General features: G+C 48.6%; 1 protein-coding gene across 1 annotated transcript in view; it reads left to right on the top strand.

The window, feature by feature from the left end:
* Nucleotides 1-19,788, top strand: part of LOC144169797 (phosrestin-2-like) — a 239,963-nt gene that overhangs the window by 176,260 nt on the left and 43,915 nt on the right. The window contains exons 2-4 of the mRNA XM_077699156.1: nucleotides 8,459-8,519; nucleotides 12,541-12,766; nucleotides 13,656-13,752. Of these exons, the coding sequence (XP_077555282.1) occupies nucleotides 8,459-8,519; nucleotides 12,541-12,766; nucleotides 13,656-13,752 (384 nt within the window). The remainder of the gene's footprint in view (nucleotides 1-8,458; nucleotides 8,520-12,540; nucleotides 12,767-13,655; nucleotides 13,753-19,788) is intronic.

Here is a 19,788-nt window from a genome sequence, read left to right as displayed (position 1 = left end):
CATTCGCAAGAGCTTAAAACGTATCCCAATATTATAACCGTTTTTTGAATGGAGAGGTATACAGGTGAACTTTGGATGAGCATGCCTGCAGAGTTTGATCGAAGATCTATCTATGAAGTCGAGGGTATGACGGAAGCCCGTCTGGTCGGGATGCAGTTCGAAGAAGAAAGACCAGGACGCCGACCACAAGTTATTTCGAGTTTAAAAGAAATTAACGCTTCGGCTTCCACCCGAAAGCCTTGGTCACAATCCTCCAAGGCTTCCGTGTGTAAGCCGAAACGTTAATTTCTTTTTAAACTCGAAATAACTTGTTGTCGGCGTTCTGGTCTTTCTTCTTCAAGGCCTGCCTATACAGTGCAATTTTTGCGGATGGGTAGACATAATTAATACAGGAAAAAAACATTAAGGCTTGGTTCTGTCATGGTTGTGTCAAATACATTTCATGTATTAAAACTTCAAGGGCGGCTTAGTCGCAGCGTTAACTCGACAAAAGGCAGCAACTTCATGGATGGTAGCAAAGCGAAACGGAACATCCATCTCCTCTAGGTCTAATCGTTTTCCGTAGAGCGGAAGGCGGTGGGGTGATGGACGATGTAGCGGCGGACGTCGTCAGTACCGGCGGTGGACAGCGAGACGGCTTTAAATTAAGATCAATAGGCTATCGGGACGCTGTAGAGGAGCCGTATACTTGTGGAACACTAGCAGAGTCCGTAACCTTTTTTTTTTTTTCAGTATTACCAATATAACAAAAATGATGTGTCACACTGGTAGACCTGTTGCGAAGGGTCGGGAATGTTGCGTGCTCCGCAACATTAGCACAGGATGTTTCCATGGTGAACGAAATGGAGGGGAGGGAGAGGGGTAAGGGTGGCGGCCAGAATTCGCTTTACAAGACCGGCGTGCACAAAGCTTCTGGAATTCACAGATAACTTGCTGGTGCACTTGATCTGAAACAGCATGTATTTCAAGCATCCTCTGAAGAAAACAACACATTGTTGCTATACAAGACGGCCTTCAAAGTGGAACTTCAATGTTGTTGTTTTTTTGTTCTGCAGAGTCTATGTCCAGAAACGTACCAATATCATTTTGTTTTTTGCTCCCCTTAAGCGGCAGACACATGTGCGTATGAGAAATCCGGTTTCCGACGTTGTGCGGCAAAATAGCAGCAGCGGCCGACCCGGGGATCTTGCAGGAGCCAAAAGGGTTCTCGGAGCGAGAGACGTGTGGGCGAAGGCGCGTCCTCCGCTCATGTGTTTCGCTCCATATACTCCATGTGTAACAGATAGCTGTCGTGAGAGCTTTCGTGAGCCGATTTACCCACTCCAATTTGGCCGCGACGTCAGCGCAACCAACAAAGGTTTTCACATACCCGCTAAGCTGGAATGGGATTGTGCAGTGACGAATGCAAGGTTTGGCCAGGGAGAATGTTCTTTTTTTTTTTTTCAGACGAACTAATGATCGCCCACAGCAATGGTCTACGTTCTTTTTAATGTGAACGCAGGTGTGCGCTAGATATCCGACGTTACGCCTAACGTCACGCTAAGTGGTCTAAGGTCGTCAACTAGTACCCGCAGCCTCACGTACAGTGAGTTTCACGTTGTTCGGCGCGTCATTAGGCAGGTCGTTTGGCTTGTCGTTAAGGCTTGCGTAACGACAGGCTCGGCTAACATTGAGCCTGGATAAAGTACTACGTAGCATACCCAAGGCTTTTAGTCGCAGCAGCGGAGAGAACAAGCAAAAGATGCAAAGAAGAAAGGGTGGAGGGTGTTTATACCTTCCTCACCAGTGTTTCCATAGGCGCCCACTTTTAACGCATTCTTATATATAAATACATATTTTACTTTTTCCTAAGCACTCAGTATAGTTTCTCTCAGGTCTTTTCCTGGCGCCTGAGTGGGTAAAGGCCGTCTGTTTGGCCCCACTAAATATTAAGGTTACCCAATGTTAAGCCTCCATATTACGCCTAAGTAAAGCGATTGAGTCAGGCTCTTGGCGCAAGTAAAGGGGATAACTAGGAAAAGACGCACAAGCAAGAAGATGTGATGATAAAAAGATCGGCATATGATCGGTTTGTCGTATTATGTGTTTTACAATACCGTACATTTAGTAACACTAATTTCAGCCACGTCACACGGCGACTTAACAACTCATCGAGAAGTGATATGTGCACGACGCATTCTGCCACCATTAGAGAGACGTTATGTATATATATATAATTTATGGGCCCTCACAATTCTGTCTGTTTTGTTCGACTATTGCTTCTAGTTCATACGGAATCTAAATACCACTCGGAGCTATATTTTCTGCACCTGGACCTCAAAACAGTCCATAAAACAGCTACGTAAGACCCGGTAGCTGTATTTCCATAAAAACAAGTATGCTCGCGGCTAATCCTGCCCGCTTCGAAAGAAGTATATCGCCAGTATACTGGCAACGACATTTTATTTTCAATATACGGGCTCGAAGCGCGAACGTGCACACTCACGCACGCACGCACGCACGCACGCACGCACGCACGCATGAGAGCGCGAGCGAGAGAGAGGGATGGATAGATAGAGGGATGGATGGATGGATGGATGGATGGATGGATGGATGGATGGATGGATGGATGGATGGATGGATGGATGGATGGATGGATGGATGGATGGATGGATGGATGGATGGATGGATGGATGGAGAAAAAAATTGGCCGCGTATCTGCTCCTTTCGTTGCAAATGCCGTCAAAAGACGATAGTCTCTATCCGCTTTTGCGAAGTAAATGCCTCCCTTCGTTTTCCCGCTCACCTCTCATGTTGTTCCTCTTGCGTCGCGCTCCTCCCAATGTAAAGACGCCAAAGGTTTGTTTAAATCATTTTAAATTTCCCGCGTTCCACTGCTCCAAACCGGGTGTCTCGATGCGAACGCTGCCGTACGGCGAAGACGCGCGTTAATCGAGGCGCCCTACTTCAACGTTTATAGAACCGCGTTTCCCTATTCCACGTGCGTTGCAAGCAGAACGTGGAACCTATCTAGTGGAACCTTGCGTAACTGTTGCCGGTTGATTTCTTAAAATGGCGCCAGAAGCTATAGTGGCGCGGGCGACAGCAGGCGACGGCGGAGTGAATTCTTTTTCTGCAGTTGATGAAGTATTTAATTTCACAAAAGTCAAGCATGTTTGATTTTTTTAAAAGAAACACTGCAAATATCACTTCTGTATTGATTTGTTGTCTCATATTTGCGTAATGTCGTGTTCTTCTTCAACAATGTTGACAAGTATGAACATTACACCGGACATAGATGGGTAGATTTAGCTGTGACTATATAAGACTATTGCGCAGGCATTGTTTTGCTTTGGCCGGGTGGCTGAATCGAGTCACGGACAGACAGATGGACAGACAGACAGACAGACCAAAATTTCTGGGTTTAAGTAGCCCAAGGAAGACTATCGTCTTTAATATCGTCTTTAAAAAGCCTTTAACTAAACTGAGGAAAGGCTTCAGAGAGGCGTCCTTATTCCAGGAATCCTTGAGCTCGTGCCGACAGCCCTTCCGATTAAGCGCAGCTGTTCTTCGAGGCCTATGCTGGACAAGGCTCTCTCACAAAGCTCTTTGGAAAGGTAGAGTTTTGGGGTCTAAGGTAGATTTTTCACAGCCTCGTACTATGTGGGTAAAAGTGCAATGATTGGTTGGGTGTTACAAATCGCATGTAATGCCTAATTTAAAGGTACAGGGTACATTGTAACTTGCCAAAGCATTCTTAGAAGCAGCTACGGCGGAAACACGCTGAGGGTAGGTTTTTGGTGCATCTCGCTCATGTGGCACTATATGCATGAAGAAGATATTATGTCTACTAGCAGTTGTAATCACACTTGTGGTAGTAGCGGCAACCTGTATCATACAATTGACACTATATCCATGGCCCCTCGATCAAGCGCACCTTGCGGGCGCTTGATCGAGGGGCCGTGCTATAGCACACAAACTCAGCCGCTTGACGAAATGAAATGAAAAAAATTACGCCCACCTCCCCTCGCGGGAACCCTGGTGTGATGCGACGCTGAAGGGGGTTCCATTGGCGTCGCATCAAGCAATCGTCGCGAACGTCAAGAGAGCAAGCGCAAGCGCAAACGCGGACGACCGTCGACTGAGAGACCGGCCAGAGCGCGGCACTCCGCGTATATGCGCAGCGCACCCGAAGGAGAGGAGATCGCGGGAGAGAGAGTACTGCACATGCGCACAGCGCGCAGCACCGCCCAACGGCGGAGTGAGAGTGCGCTGCGCCATGCGCCCGCAGATGTTGAGAGAGCGAGTATTCGTTATCGGAGAGGGCAGAGGAGGTGAGCGGAGGAGAGGCGCAGCTGTGCGGACGCGGACGCCGACGCACGCAGGACAGGGCCGCCGGCAAGAGATGCTCCTCTCAGCGTCGCATCTAACACATGCGCGCCCGCAGGCTACCCCTGATCACTCTTAACAAACACGCTAGTAGAAGGGTAGTCCAGGCTGTATTTACTAACTCCTCACACACTTTACTACCCCACAGAACGGTACATAGGTTCTGCCGCGAAGTATGGATCCTAAATGCTCTCGTTACTAGTTACTTAGTAGCTGATGTTTGTTTCATGCTAAGATTCATTGACAATAACAAAAAATCAATGACTAACTGAACATAACTACAGCAATTTACCACTCCACCTCACGGTTAAAATTTTTTTGCAAATCCACATGCTCACTTTTATACGGTTACATTAAAACGCATAATTCCAAAATTATCTCAAAATATGTGATTTTTGCGACAAGCCCGCCGACTCTATCAGACGAATTTCCGCTGCTGGCTATTAAATCAAGAAGAGCAGATGTACTCCTAAGGTAATTACGTTCTACTCGCTTTCCCCGTCCATCCCGTTGGTTTTCTTGGTGAATTAAAATTTATGGTCTAAGAGTGATATATGCGCGTTTAATGTGTCTCTATGTCGTGCTGTGCGCTCAGCCGATCCAAATTGTCACGCGTAGACGCGTAGCTGCGGTGCCCACGCCCTTAGTTTAGAGTGTCCACAGGCACACCCTTTTTTTCAGCCTTACACACTTTTTTTTAGTTAAAACACCTTTTAAAGGTGTGTGCCATGGGACAAGATATTAACGTGATAGCATTATTAGGCTCACTTTTCGATTCCCCCGTGTCTCCTAGCCGTCGGCTATCAGCCGTGCTGATCAGGCGTCCACGCAAATACGTCACCGCTGCCACCCGGAAGCTACGACTAAGGCAGCAAGATTCGAAGGCTCCGATGAACCTGTAATGTGGCGCTGCGGCAACAGAAGTTTGGGATAGAGGGCAATGATACAACGTCGGATGCGAACGAAAGGATACGCGTTTTCAGCAGGTGCCGCGCTTGCGCGGTGAAGTTTTAATGCGTAGCATTCTTTGCCGCGTACCCCCACAGCCAGGACAGTATAACGCCCTGCATTTCCGCAATAATGCAGATTTCGCGAAAGTTCCAAATGCAATCATTGTAATAACGTAAATAGAGATAATTGGTCGGACGAAATTTTGAAAAACTAAAAAATAAGAAAAGTATTAATAACTACGGAAAATATCAAAACGTATAGCGCATGGCGTTTCCACAATGATGCAAATTTCGTGAAAGTTTCACCTATAATCGTTATAATAGCGTAAATGGAGATAATCAGCCGAACGAAATTATGAGAAACAAAAAAAAATCAGAAAAATAAAAATAATTGCGGAAAATGGCGAACCGTGCAACGCCCTGCATTTCCACAATAATGAAGATTTCGCGAAAGTTTCACTTATCGTTATAATAGCGTAATTCGAAATAATTGGTCGGGCGGGATTTAGAAAAAACAAAAAAAAATTGGCAGGAAAAAACTCACACTCAAGACAGGCGGATGAAGGATGCTGCGCATTAGTAGATAATTCTCAATGTCACCCACCAAGCCATCCTACAAGGGCTAGCTACTACAAACTGCGGGCAAGGACTTCACAACTACGTCGTGGCATTTCTTAACAACCAAACCGCCACTGTGTGCATCGGCCATCTGCGATCTGACACTGTTTCAGCAATTCCCGAAGGAGCACCTCAAGGCTCGGTTATTTCACCCCTACTCTTTAACCTTGCCATGAAAGACCTCCCACCCCTGCTCCAAGATATCCCGCATCTCCGACACGCTTACTATGCGGACGGCCCCTCGCTATGGACACTCACTGAATCAATCGGAGATCAGGAAGAGGCACTTCAAATGGCAATTGACACCGCCCAACGATATCTTCAATCCAGAGGACTGGAGTGGGCCCCCGAAAAGTCCGGTTTATTTACGCTCAGCAAGAGAACTACCCGCAATACCGCTCACGGAATACCAGAACCAGAATTATATATAAATAATCACCCTGTCCCTAATGTCCCCCCCCCCCCTTCGGATATTGGGCCTCATAATACCTAGAGACGGATCTGGCTTACAAGCCATACCACACTTACAGCGCACACTCAACCAGCTCATGCACATCATCCGCCGCGCCTCCAATAGTCACTTCGGACCTCGTGAACACGACACCCTACGCATGGTCCAAGCTATTCTCGTCAGCAGGATAACGTATGGCACGCCATACTTGGCCCTCAGACCACAAGAAATACGGAAACTCGACGCCACTATACGCCAGGCCTTCAAGACCGCTATTGGGCTGCCAATCAGTACGGCAAGCAAGAAACTTTCCAGCTAGGCGTCCACAACAGCTGGGAAGAAATACAAGAGACCCACCGCGCATCTCATATATGCCGACTACCGATCACGCCCATGGGAAGAGCAACACTTCTCCGTCTACACTAACCCACCACGACAAGATGAGAAGCTCTGAATCCCAGCAGACATTCGGCAACACATCCGCGTAGCCCCGCTACCCCGAAATATGCACCCGGTTTTCAACAAACGGCGCACGACACGAGCTCGCTTAATACATAAGTACAACCTTTCACGCTCACATTATAAGCCAAAGAAGCGCAGAGAGCCTCTGTCTCTCCTGGGACAGGGCGATTAAAAACCCTGGTTGCTAGTCTTTCTGTTTTCGGTAACCTTTCGTGCTCGTGAAGCATAGATCGTAAATGCAGCAGCTGCGTACGGAAACGCTCCGTGGGAGTCGAAGTATCGCTATCGCGCCTTACATCTTAGGATGTCTCTGCAGGTTTTGTACACCCTTTTTGGGCAAAACGTGTGTAAAAAAGTTCAGTGTTTACACACTAGATTAAGGTCGCGCTTTTTACTAGGTTATGCACGGCTAGCTAGTAAAAGCACGTAGGTAAGGGGAGCGTTATTCACTAGGACATTCCTGCTGAAGGCAATGGGGCTTGCTACCTGCTTCAGTTAGTAAACTTACTAGTGCCGCATTTACTACCTCCTGTTACTAAGTGCTTACGGCATGCTGTGACTAGTAACTGGTTAGTGTTCTGTTAGTGAATGCCACCACTTTTTTTAAAGGTGATATTCCAAAAAAAAAAAAAAAACGTAGGCCACGTGCAGCTGCGCGTGGCGAAGTGATTTTAAGAGACATGGGAGATTGGAAGGTGGCCAGAACAGAATTCAGGCTTCGCAGCTGCCGTACGCAAACGTGGCAGACGCCGAGCCCGTGTCTGCGCTCGACACTCCGGCACACGTTTTTCGTGTCCCTCGGAAGCACCCGCGTGTCGTGACTCACTCCAAGCGCGCCTGCCGTGGGTGGGGACCTGTCGTCGAAGATATGCATGCGAGGCTACCACGTCTTTCTTGCTGTTTTTTTTGTTATTATTTTCTTTCTGTCACAGAATCTACGAAAGGCGTTCAAAATCGATTTCGATCTGCGCTCAACTCAACCGGAATGGGTCTTTTCCCTTTGGCACGGGGCGAACAATGCAAACTTCGTTGAGCATTCCGGGGGCAGCTTTGTCAAGTGTATAGTGCAATGAGGACCAGTTTTAATGCGTGCTGCGTGGGGTCTATATGTTCTCACACTACATCGCCTGTGCTTGAACGGTTTGGTGCACGTCTTGCTATGAAGTAAATAACGACCTTTCGCACTCATCACACCGAATGATGCGAAGATTTTTTTCTCGTCGTTTGGTATTTCATAAAAAAACAAAAATAGGGGGAAGGGGGTGTGTCTTATATTTGTTAAATGTGTGACGCAAGCTTTGTAGTGAGGCGACACCGATGTTCAAAGGGTTTTGAAAGGGTTGTCAACTCGTACAAGTTTGTTTTTCTGCCAGTGGACGCGGTCCGGCCGGATATACGATGCCGACAAAAAACTTAGGTCGCAAGCCCAATTCTTCCCAATGGAAGAACTGCTGAAAGTTCGTTTTTACGTACAGAGCATTGTTTTTTTAAACTCACCTTTGTGCGCTTCATTCCACCTTCAGATTCAATCATCCACCAAAAGACAAAAAAAGACTTTTTTACCAACACGTACGTGATACCGCTAACCATCATTGTGGTCTTCTTGCAGGTTACGCTGTACATGGAAAAGAGGGAGTTCTGTGACCTGGGAACGTGCACGGAACCCGTGGGTAAGCACTACCTTCCCGAAACCGGTACAACAAGAGGAGAAATCTGCTTAGCTCTGTTTATAAAGTCGTTGAGCGTATACAATGTTATCAAAAACCTCAGGTAGCTGTTTAGCACTACGAATTCGGAAGCCACAGCTGAACACCTAAACCAGGGAAGGATGTACACTACTCTAAAAATTAAGGAGCGCCATCGTGTGTTCCTCCCTCTGTTATAGCCTGTATATCAGGCGCGTTACTTCGTCATCCCTCACGATCTTGGATTCTGTTTTATCTCACATTGATCCACGAAGTCCGGAATGGCCCGTACAGGCGCAATAAGATTCTGGAGGCGAGGGTTCGGATCGCAGTCCCTGCACACCCCATCGAACGCGGAGTTTTGGGAAAAAGTGACCTCCCACCTGTACAGCAACGGGAAGCAGAAGCCAGTCAACCACGGCATACTATAAGCAAGCAAGCGTCGGTAATGAGGTCTTTCCTGGGGTATCCCTGATCAGGGATCTTATGCATTGAATGCGAGCGAAGCCGGCCGTGGCTTGAAGCAACTGTTGGTCCGATAACAACAACCAAGGTAGCAACCTACAGCATAGCAGCGATTGAAGAATTTGGCTCTCTTTAGTACCTTCCACGGGCGTTCTAATAATTAGTTCTTGTGAGCATTTTGGGATCTGCGAATGTGAGGGCCTTGGCGACTGGCACCCCAGTTTCTAACTTCCTCGCGGCACTGCGCATATCGTTATCGCCGCGCGCCCAGCAGGCGGACATACTGCACTTCGGTTACTCGAACACCTTGCTGACAAGTTGCAAGTACTGCGTCTTGCATGCTGCCGGGTACGCACTGCGGAATTGAGCGGGGTCTAAATCCCGTCACCACCGAGGAAGAACCGTGGCATAAGTTTCTGTCGCCTCCAAGCCTCACGCTATTTTAAATGCAGAGCATTTCTTTAACTCGCACTGTCACCCGTCGTCCCTCGGCGTTGTCCGCTCTGAACAACAGGTGCGGGCGCGCATGCGCGTGCCCCGGCGCTGAAAGAAGAGCTGCAGCTGCAGCTGCTACCTCCTCTCCCTCTACTGCGCGCGCTACGGCAGCGGCGAAGCGTCAGCGTCGAGCGGCCGATCCAGAGCGTCGAGAACGAGAGGCCGGCGCCAGTCGTCAGCGTCGAGCTACGGATCCATCGAATCGAGAGCGAGACACGGCTTCGAAACGTCAGCGCCGAGCGGCGGACCCCGCGTTACGAGAACGAGATGCCGCGGTCGGCCTTGTTGACGTAGTCCACGACGTACGCCGCGCACGCGTAGTGGTCGAGGATGATCTGCAGGTCCATGTTGGAGTCGAGAACCCTTCCGATCCACGGGTTCAGCGCGTTCACGCGCTTCTCGGCGGGGGTCCTCGCGTGAAGCACGCACGGACGCGATGCGCCAGCCCGCAGAATCTCCGAGTACTCCTCCCCGGACCGCACGTTGAAGGCGCGCAGGAACTCGTCCAAGCTCGCAAACTCCCCGTGCTCCAACGCCTCGTGCATTTCGTCGTACTTGGCCTTCAAGCGCCGTCGACGCACCCGTACGACAACAACAACTACAACTACCACCGCCAACTACCACAACCTACGCCACGTGACCACCCCCAACGCTCTGCATTTACTCGTGTCCCTCGCGCGGGCACTTGCGACGGGGCATTTTTTTTTCTACTTCCCTGAGGCCAGCATCACTTCCTATCCCACCTCTAAGACAGCAGCAGCAGACGATAGTTCTCAAAACTCTGCCTCTGGCTATATTTTTCACAGGGAAAGAGGCGTCGGTAGGGATTTTCTCGAATTGAATTCCGCACGCGCCGACGGTGGCTCCGGCGCACAGTTTCGTTTTCCTTGTTTCTTTCAATGTCAGTGCGGCCAGATGAGCACTGCCACTGGCAGGAACAAATGGCCCCCTGTGATGCGGCACGGCTGCAGCGCCGAGAGCCGCTTGACGACATGCCCACTGCGAACACACAGTTCAAAATCTCTTTCGTGCTGTTTCGTTCTTTAACGCAGTACAGACATTTCTTGGCTCCACACGTATCGAAAATTCGGCGCCTCGACAGAGAGATATAAAGCAAAATGGTGGCGGCGCAAAGAGAAAAATTCAGGGATGCTTGCACTCACGTGCAAGACTTGAATGACAGAGCTGTTGTAGGTGAGCATAATTAGGTTTCAATATCGTTGTTTATTTGCATAGTTGCGATGCTAGTAGTCGTCGTCATATGCATCGAAAAGATCGTCGTCTTCTTCGCGGCAAGGGGTGACTGCAAGGTCATCCCCAGCATTGTAGACTTCCAGCAGGTCTTCTTCATCGACTCGAGGCAGCGGTGGCGAGACCTGCAAGTCGTCTCGGGAACGAGTACACACTCGTAGCCATGTCTCCAATTATCCATAATGGCTTCTAGAGAATGCGGCGGCCGCGGTGACCTCTCCCAAGCAGGGTGTCTTTTAGCCTTTAGCTTTAGCGCAAAGGTTTTTTTTTTTTTTTTTTTGCTAAAACAACTGCGCATGCCGACGACTATCGGTGGTCGCCGCGAGGCACGCGCTCGCCATTTTCCCTGTATTTTTTTTTCCTGCAACGGCGAACTTACGGCTTGTGCAACAACTCCGCTGTTAATAAAAGCAAAGCAATTAAGTGCGAAAGAGAATTGGGTAAGCTTGTGTTAGGATGGTAATCGGGATTGGGGAGGAACTGTGGAATGCGAGAGGAGAACTCACCCCCAACGTTCCGACGGCTCCATGACTCTAGCCGACGAAAGTTGGAGCTGGTGAATTCATTGTGGCCTTCGTCTTAAACGGGTGTTAGGGACATGGACTAAGGGCCACATGGGTAATTTGAGCACGCCGATTACAAAAGTAACGAATTAGACGAGTGCGAAAGTGCATTTACGCTAAATGTCTTCCTTGCTTGGTGATACGAACACGGATTAAGTGCCGGCCTGGGGTTAGGCTTAAAGGAGCTATGAAGACAGAATACGAAGTTTGTTCAATTTAAAAGAACTAGCCTTAGGTAACTCACTCAGCTCCACCCCAGACACGAAAGGCGTTTGTATAATGAGAAAACGCATGAAATATCGAAATACTTTCAAATTTCGCTCTACAGTGACATGTTATGGGCAGGGGTGACGTAATATGGGCGAACACTAAAACATAGTTCTTAGCGGTTTAACCGCACGTTTGTAATCGAGGTATACGATCAAACGGAACTCTTAGTGCCTACCCCTCTTAGAGGCCTTTAGAGGCTCACTCTTAGAAGCGCCGTCCATTCTTAGCGGTAGCTTAGGTCTACGGCCGCACGTGCACGAAGGTAAATCTGTAATGTCGTAGAGACATCGCCGGAGAGTGGCAGGTGAGTCGCCACTGCTGCATCTGTTTTCCCTAACATCTCAATTATTGCTGTGAAGTTTGCGGAAAGGCTGCCATCGTTTCTTTCTGGACAAAGCAGTCTTCAAACTTTTATTTTGTCTTCGCGGCCCCATTGACGTTGCGCTTTGAGCTCTAACGTCGTCAGACGGCACCCATTGCTTTACGCACAATGAGTGCTTAACACGTGGTTTACAGCTACCCAACTTGAAGCCTCCACAAAGGCGTACCGTACCTACTTTGGCGATTGGATAAGTCTTTCAGTCATAGTAACAGAAGAAGGAAAAAGATGCGAAGGTGAAATGATTGCAAGGAATATGAGAACAAACGGGATTTCAGCACGCGCCTTGCTGAACTTCAAACTCACGCCGCTGCCTCACCCTGTGGCGCAGCACTCACTAAAGATGATCCAGGCGCTACGGCGGTGCCTATTCCTGTTTGGCTGTTGGACGCTAATGCTTTCGCATTAACACATCATTAGAACACGTTAAGTGCCCTTACAATGTTTGTTCCACCATTTGTTTCGCGATCGAAGCCCAGGGACAACACCTGGGAGGGATCAGAATTTTCCCTTAGATGATGTCAATCTTAGGTTTTACTGTACGTATAATAGGCGGCAATAATTCTGTTTCTCTCGCTTGCAGAGGGCGTGGTGGTGCTGGACGGCGAGCAGCTGCAGCCGAACGAGCGGCTGCTGGTGGCCCTGGTGGGCCGTTTTCGGTACGGCCGCGAGGAGGACGAGATCCTGGGCATGACGCTCTGCCGAGAGGTCTACCTGGGACACACGCAGCTCTGCCACGAGCCGCTGCCCAGCTCGCCGAACCCCGCCGCCGCCGCCGCAGGCGGAAGCACGTCGTCCGAACCGCCGAGGTATACTAATTACTCTACTGCTGTCGCCCTCCTCCTCCTCCTCCGGCGAGGAGCGCTCTTTCTTCGGCGTGCTCACCTTTTTCACCATATATTGATTTGGGATGTCACGTGGACCTGCTTTTTATCAGCTAGTTGTTCGTTTCTCGCGCTCCCGGTTTGCAGGATAATGACGTTGTCTACCCTGAATGCATCAATTAATTATTCTGTCCAATAAAGCTGTGCACCTTCGCATAATCGATGGCTTTACGTTTACACCACCTTGGAGCCTCCCGTAATCGTTATTAGGTAGGGGATGGTATACGTGAACACTGTATGTAAACTTCCTCATTTCTTACCGCTTACTAAAAGTACTTTTAGGCTAGGACAATAAATAGCGAATATTTCTGTAGTGCCGGCGATGGGGGCTGGCTTTCGGCCTATGGCATGTGGTTGTTCGTGGAGAGGATGTTGCCTGTCTTGAATAATGCTCGGCAAATTACTCGACGTGTATCGACTGTCCTATTAAAAGACAATGCTGCTGTTTCGCACCAACTATTTGCAGCAGTATGAAGGAATTCAAAGTAGATGTACAGGGCCAGACTTGAAGACTCAGCTATAGGCCCCATTGCCGGTACACCCATTTTTCCTATAACTTGTTCCATTTTCTTTAGGGGGCTCTACGAAACCGCGTATACTTCTCTTATCGCTTATTACTTGACCAAAAACTTAGCGAAACAGTGCCTCAGCCCCTGGCCTTGTTGATTTATGTGAAACACGTGGTTCAAATCTTTTAATTTTAGTCCGAGTTCTGTGCACTTGGCACAAAGCATTTCATATTGATTATGCCGTCCTCAAGGTAGCCGCTGTCGCTTGCCCATTCGTGTACATTTGCCGCCCCATTCGGTTGCAGGTCTCCCGGCCGCGCCCTGTACGCGATGCAGCTAGGGCCGGTGCACCGGAGGCTGATGGACGCCCTCGGCGAAGCCGCTGTGCCTTTCCGCTTCGAGGTGAGCAACGCGCTCCTCCTATACCACGTCGCCACTACACATATTCCTACCGTATGCTCGCACAGACTGCGTGCGTCTGGTCTGGAAAGGTTTCTGTATCGCCTTTAGGTAGGTCTTGTTACTTAAAAAAAATGGCGCAGCTTGCACTATTGGTGCAAGGCAGGAGAAACAGCGGAGCCGTGGTCGACCTAGCATCATCCGGTTTTGCAAAGTTTTGCTTAAAAGAAAGAAAGAAAGAAAGAAAGAAAGAAAGAAAGAAAGAAAGAAAGAAAGAAAGAAAGAAAGAAAGAAGAAAGAAAGAAAGAAAGAAAGAAAGAAAGAAAGAAAGAAAGAAAGAAAGAAAGAAAGAAAGAAAGAAAGAAAGAAAGTGCGCACACGCATATGCCCCTTGTGCTCACACTCGAGCAGGCGCAAAATCCGGCTTCACTGCTATACTACTCCATCTGCGGTGGTGCACCCTTTACAGGCGGCGCAGTTTTCTTGGTTTTTCTTTTGCTAACGCGACCGGACCAAGCTCAAGCTTAATTAGGAAGCCCATCTGTTAAAACGTCACCACGCCGGTTCGAGGCACCACCTGGTTTAATCGATGCTGTTTTTGTGGGTTGTTTGTAGTATGATTTTTTACGTGGGAGAAGGGAGGGTTGCAGTCGTACGTGACACTAAAGGGACTAAGCTAGCTTTCTCCATTTCAGGGACTTTGGGCAGCGTTCGGATGGTACAAAGGGAACCAGCGTGTAGGGAGAGTGCGCAGCGACACCAACCGATGAGTGCCGCAGACTCAGTTCACCATCAGGGATGGTCTTCTGCGGTGTCCTGCCCCCCCCCCCTCCCCCCTTTAAAAAACATGCTCAAGGCTGCTGCCAGAACCGACATGATGAAAACCCCATCGGGCAGAGTGAGAAAGCACATGCGACTGTTGGTCACCCTGCGAAATAAAACCAGCTGTTAGAGACAATGATTTACAGCCGGCGCGGAACCTGCCTGCTGCGCGATGCCTGTCGTTCGGAGAGAAGGAAGCACACGGGTCTTTCCTGTTTCTAGACGGTGCTGCTTCTGCTGCCGTTAGGAGAAAGCAAATATGACGCAGCTTGGCAACCCTTTATTGCGCGGATTGTTGGCTGCGCGTCTTCACGTCTCGCAGCTTGGGCAGCGCTCCACCAAACTAATGAAGCAGAGTGTAGATTAATTTGTACAGCGTGTTATGTCCGCCCACAACACTTGCGATACGCAAAACCCGCTTAGCGTCACCAGTGTTTTGGCGAAGCGCGAGAAAATGGGCCGTAGCGAAATAAATGGCAGCCTTTAATGAGCCAGCCTTGAAAGGAATAACGAACTACCACTGGGCATGATTCCACGGACCACACAAACATTTCAGCGCGCAGTGGTGAACGGCTATACAAGAATTTAAATCTCCTCGGATTACTTCACTTGCACAAAAAACTCGTACACTCAGAAGTTTTGGTTTTCCAACCTCTGACAGAAAAGGGACTGCCGCAGCAGGTAGTAGAATTAACAGCCATGTGCTTGATATAGCGACACGCGTCAGCCACTGAACCGAGCACGCGCTTTCTTCTCTCAACCGCACATTCCCGGCTTTCTTTTTTCCACCTCATTTTTTTTGCTTGCCGTTATTTTAATCGCCCGGCGGGTATTAAGCGCTGGCCAAATTTACATCACTTCACAACAATTTGCAGTGACATCAGGTGACTACTGATGATTCTTGCGTTACAAGACGTACCGTGATAGATTATGTACTTTATTTACTCTTTCCGGCGCTCGTTTGTAAATTTTTCGGAACATTGTACTTGTAGACACCTATCCATCTTCTCGCACACAATTATGTAGAGTACAGTCTCCAAAACGCTTGTCTATAACGCTCGAGCGGAGTGCTCCGGACTGCGCGGGAGACACAGTGATAACGCCTAGTTTGAGACCGGTAGAATGTGAGCATGCGCGACCCGCATCAACGCGAAGGCTGTTTCCCTTGTCGCTGTGCCCGTCGCCTTCGTTTCCGTACCTTCTTTAGCAGCGCTGCCTGCGCTGCTGCGCCGGGAAACAAGAGTGGAGATTAGCGAGTGTTAGCCAAGGAGGTTAAAAAAATTTCCTTGGTGTTAGCACAGCGTTGGCAGCGTTTAATAACGCGCAGCGCTTAATTTAATTTTCGCGGCCCCCTACGCAATTTAGCCAGGAGTTTTTTCTGTATGCGAGAAAAACAAACAGCAATCGTCGAAAACGCATCACTGCCAGTGTTTTAGAGTGCCTAGATATCGGTCCATGACCGCTTGCACAGTGCATTGTGTATTGTGGCGTTAGCCCGTCGGCAGTGACCTGCAAAGCCAAGCGCAGAAATCGGATAGTGGGGCACGCTGTGCTCGGGCAGCGTATTGGCCGAACAATGACGCAATGAACAGCTGTGCGCCAAAAGCTAATGCAGACGGAAAGCTCGCACAACGGGCGCTATATAAGGCGGGCAATCTCCGATTTTGTTTCCCGCCCGGCAGCGCAGGCATGCAGCGCTTATCACGGTCAAAGAAGGCGCGGAAGCCAAGGCGACGAGCAAAGCCAGAAGGGGCAATGATCCGGGTCACGCATGCTTACATTCTACCGGTCTCAAACCAGGCGTTATTACTAGATGTCTCCCGGGCAGTCCGGAGCACCCCGCTTGAGCGTTATAGAAACCAGTTTTTCGGAGTGTATTCCTTTCAGCCACCGTGTCTGTATATGGAGACGCGACTTTCTTCGTCGTTTTCCTCGTGAAAAAGAAAAGAGTTCATGCTGCAGAGCGGTGCGGCTGATGTTCGAAACCTACGGAAGTGAAAGGTAGCGCCATGTGATGTGGAATGGCGGAACCGCGCTCATAAACATTGTTTCAAAATGGACGCCACCAAGTTTTGTGGGAGCTCCGGTGTGCTGCCGTCCTAAGTTCTCTTTTACTGCGGCGTAAATCAGTTATAAAGGCTAAAAACACCTCTTTCGTGTGCAGAGATTATTATTTCACCTCCTTGTTTGAAACTGCCTCAGGATGTTTATTATTTTTTATAGGGAAAGTTTGAGTAATGGTGTCTCCGTATGAGGACGCGATGCCACTTGCGTAATAAGTATTATAGAGAGACTTAACTTTTTTTCTTATACCTCTAGACACTTCACACTGCTAAACCTCCAAGTACGGAATTATGGTGCAGTGAATATAGTAATTCGTGACTGAAAGGGGTATACTTGAGCTTGTCCTCTTTCGAAACAAGTCAGAAAGATTCTCACAGTCACGGCTTCGTAGGAAACGTCTTTTCGCAACTGTAATACCGCCATAATGAACAACCGGACTTATACTGAGCAGCGATGTCACCCACATTCTGCATCGACAAGCTAGCGGAAGAAGATGTTTTGTGCCGCGTAACATAATTCTATCAGCGTAATAATTCTATCCGGTGGAACTGAATGTATGCGCGCTAGGGAACATGCATTCGTTATTCACCGCTAATCCACAAGCCTCAGCGCTTTATTATGTGGCTCATGGTAACGTATGCAACGTGCAGCGGCCCTTCTTGCCCGACAACTTGTGTAACGCTCGAGACTCCTGTATCCAGCGCGGTGTTTGCTGAGGCCGTTGCGTAAAGTGGAGCGGAACATCTCCTCCTCTGCGCACGTTACGAAACTCTCTTTAACGATGCGCTCCAGTCATGTGAGCGCAAACTTCACGTTGGAAGTTTTATAAGGAAATTGGGTTTTCGTCACACACCACGCCTGTGCATGCACGCCCTTTGGCGCTGGCCTAACGAGCGTAAACTCCTTTCGTTGCGAGCAGATCAATAGGGTACATCTCGGTGTTGCGTCGCAGCGGTCTTATTGACATTTTCATCGTCGAAAGAATTCCCCGGGGAGCTGGTTGCGAAACTCGAGCAGCGGTTATTGGCAGTTCTTCCGTAAAGGCAAAGCCCCTTCTGAGCTCCGTTCTCTGAAGCTTCCGCTACCCTTTCACCTGGAATGCTCTCAACGCACGTGCCATTTTCGGTGCACGTATCGGTGACTAAGCCACCCTCCTCAGTCAGCCCTATGATACGGACAAGTCTCTGCCACTTTGACGTCACGTTGCTTAGCGCAGAAGAAAAAAAAGGCGATCACGAATGAAGAGACTCACACGCGCGTATAGGTAGGTGCGCTGCCACCTTCTACTGTGATGGTCTTTTTTTCGCCAACTTGTCACAACTTGTCGCGAGAAGTTCTGCAACGACCGATAATTTTCACTGAGCGCTCACCCGTGCAAGAAAAAGAATGCTGTCTCTAACGACGACATCAAATAAGGCAAACGATCAGAAAAAGTTACGCTTTTGCGTGCACGAGTAGCGCACTTTCTTCGAAGACATGCTTTGTAGCGCTATCTGTAACTTTAATAAACAATACGGAACACTGCTTATTTTAAGTGCCTGTTTTCGGAGCCCTTGTTTTACCTCCACTCTTTGCGGTATTGTGGAATAGCTCTCCTAGCTCGCTCGCAATATTCCTCATTTTCCCAAAGCTTAAGCGATGTCCCCAGCTTCCGCGCATTTTAGCATCTAAAAGCTGTTAATTTTTTTTCTTTTCGCAATGATAAATCCACTGCGTAACCGCTTAGTTTCAGCGACAAAATGTTCCTCACCCGCCATCAGCGATACATAGTTTAGTAGCTGAGTTTTCCTTTTTGAGCCCCTGATGCCTTTACTTCGGGGTAAAGTAAGCCTCCGAGAGCTTCATTTGCCGCTGTCCAATTTTTTCTATGAAGAGGTGGTCACAAGGCCACCCTCCGGCAACTTTCTGCACCGCTCTAAGCAGTTATGCCTGCCCTTTAAGCAAGGACATGATGGATCTTAAACCAAAAAAAAACATTTTTTTTTTAAACAAGCGTTTTTTATCTTCCGATCACTCTGCGAACCCAGTTCTTGGACAGCCTCTGAACCAGTTGACATCAATCAATCTGGCTCTCGGATTGAAAGAAAAGTTTTCATACCACGCCAAAGCTACATACATACAGTCACGTGTCGCAACCTTGCGCATATTTATAGACTTCACTACCAATGTAAACATAAGATGTAAAACCCGCCTCAAACGTACCTTTAACCTCCCTGGAATGCGGTTGAAAACAATAGGGGGGGGGGGGGGGGGGTTGGTAGCGAATTGATAAAAGTGAGAAAGCGGACGCACACGGTTGTGTTGTACACGCAAACGTTGTTGCGCACCTCTTGATTGAACAGATTAATGACCGATAGCCACTTGCAGTGTGGGAGCGTCTGTTCAGTTTTAATGGCGTGTATTTGAAGGCTCTGTCATTGTAGGCTACCTTGATGTTAACGCACTCCCGGTTTACCAGCCGCCCCAGTAGGAGCTTGTAGCAAGTAACCACGCGCGTGCTCTTGCAAGATTATTCGAGTGAATTAAGGTAATCGTATGAGCGCATGGATCTAATTATTCGCTCTAACCACAGCGCAGGTCTTCAGACTGACCACTAGTTTGAAAACGAAAAATTGGGAGTGAAACGAGCTTCATAGATGACTGCTGAAGATGTATTCCTAGCGCATGATCTTTATTCCCTGCTCACAGCCTCGAAAATTTTGACGAGGCAGCAGCATCGTGCTCAGGGTGTTCTGGCATTGCCTCCAATTGGGTCTGTGTTCAATAAACCGTTCTGCTCGGTGGGAATCAGTCAGGTAAGGTTCTGGGTAACTAAGATGATCAGTCCGGCCGTTTTGGGTCAGTAAACCAGTCGATATTGTCCAATCAATCAACAAGCTTACTCCACCTACAGGAAGTCCATAATGTTATCAAAATTACCCGAGATTAACTATAACTTTTAACTCTGGTTATGCATGCAGCTTAGCGGATCGCTAAGCCCTGCCGTACAAATCATTCAGTTCATTTAGTTTAGTACAACTGGCTGTTTAGTTATCCATTCACGCTGTATAAAAAAAAAATTACACGCAATGTCGTAACTTTTCTGTTGGGTTCCGCGCTCACTTTTAAATGCCTCCGCCCCAAAAACACCGCTCTCTGAAAGTCCAAAGAACG

The sequence above is a fragment of the Haemaphysalis longicornis genome, unplaced genomic scaffold, assembly GCF_048455015.1.
Source record: "Haemaphysalis longicornis isolate Haplotype H1 unplaced genomic scaffold, Haemaphysalis longicornis Haplotype H1 scaffold_2, whole genome shotgun sequence".
NCBI lineage: Eukaryota > Metazoa > Arthropoda > Arachnida > Ixodida > Ixodidae > Haemaphysalis > Haemaphysalis longicornis.
This window is presented reverse-complemented; position numbering and strand designations above follow the sequence as displayed.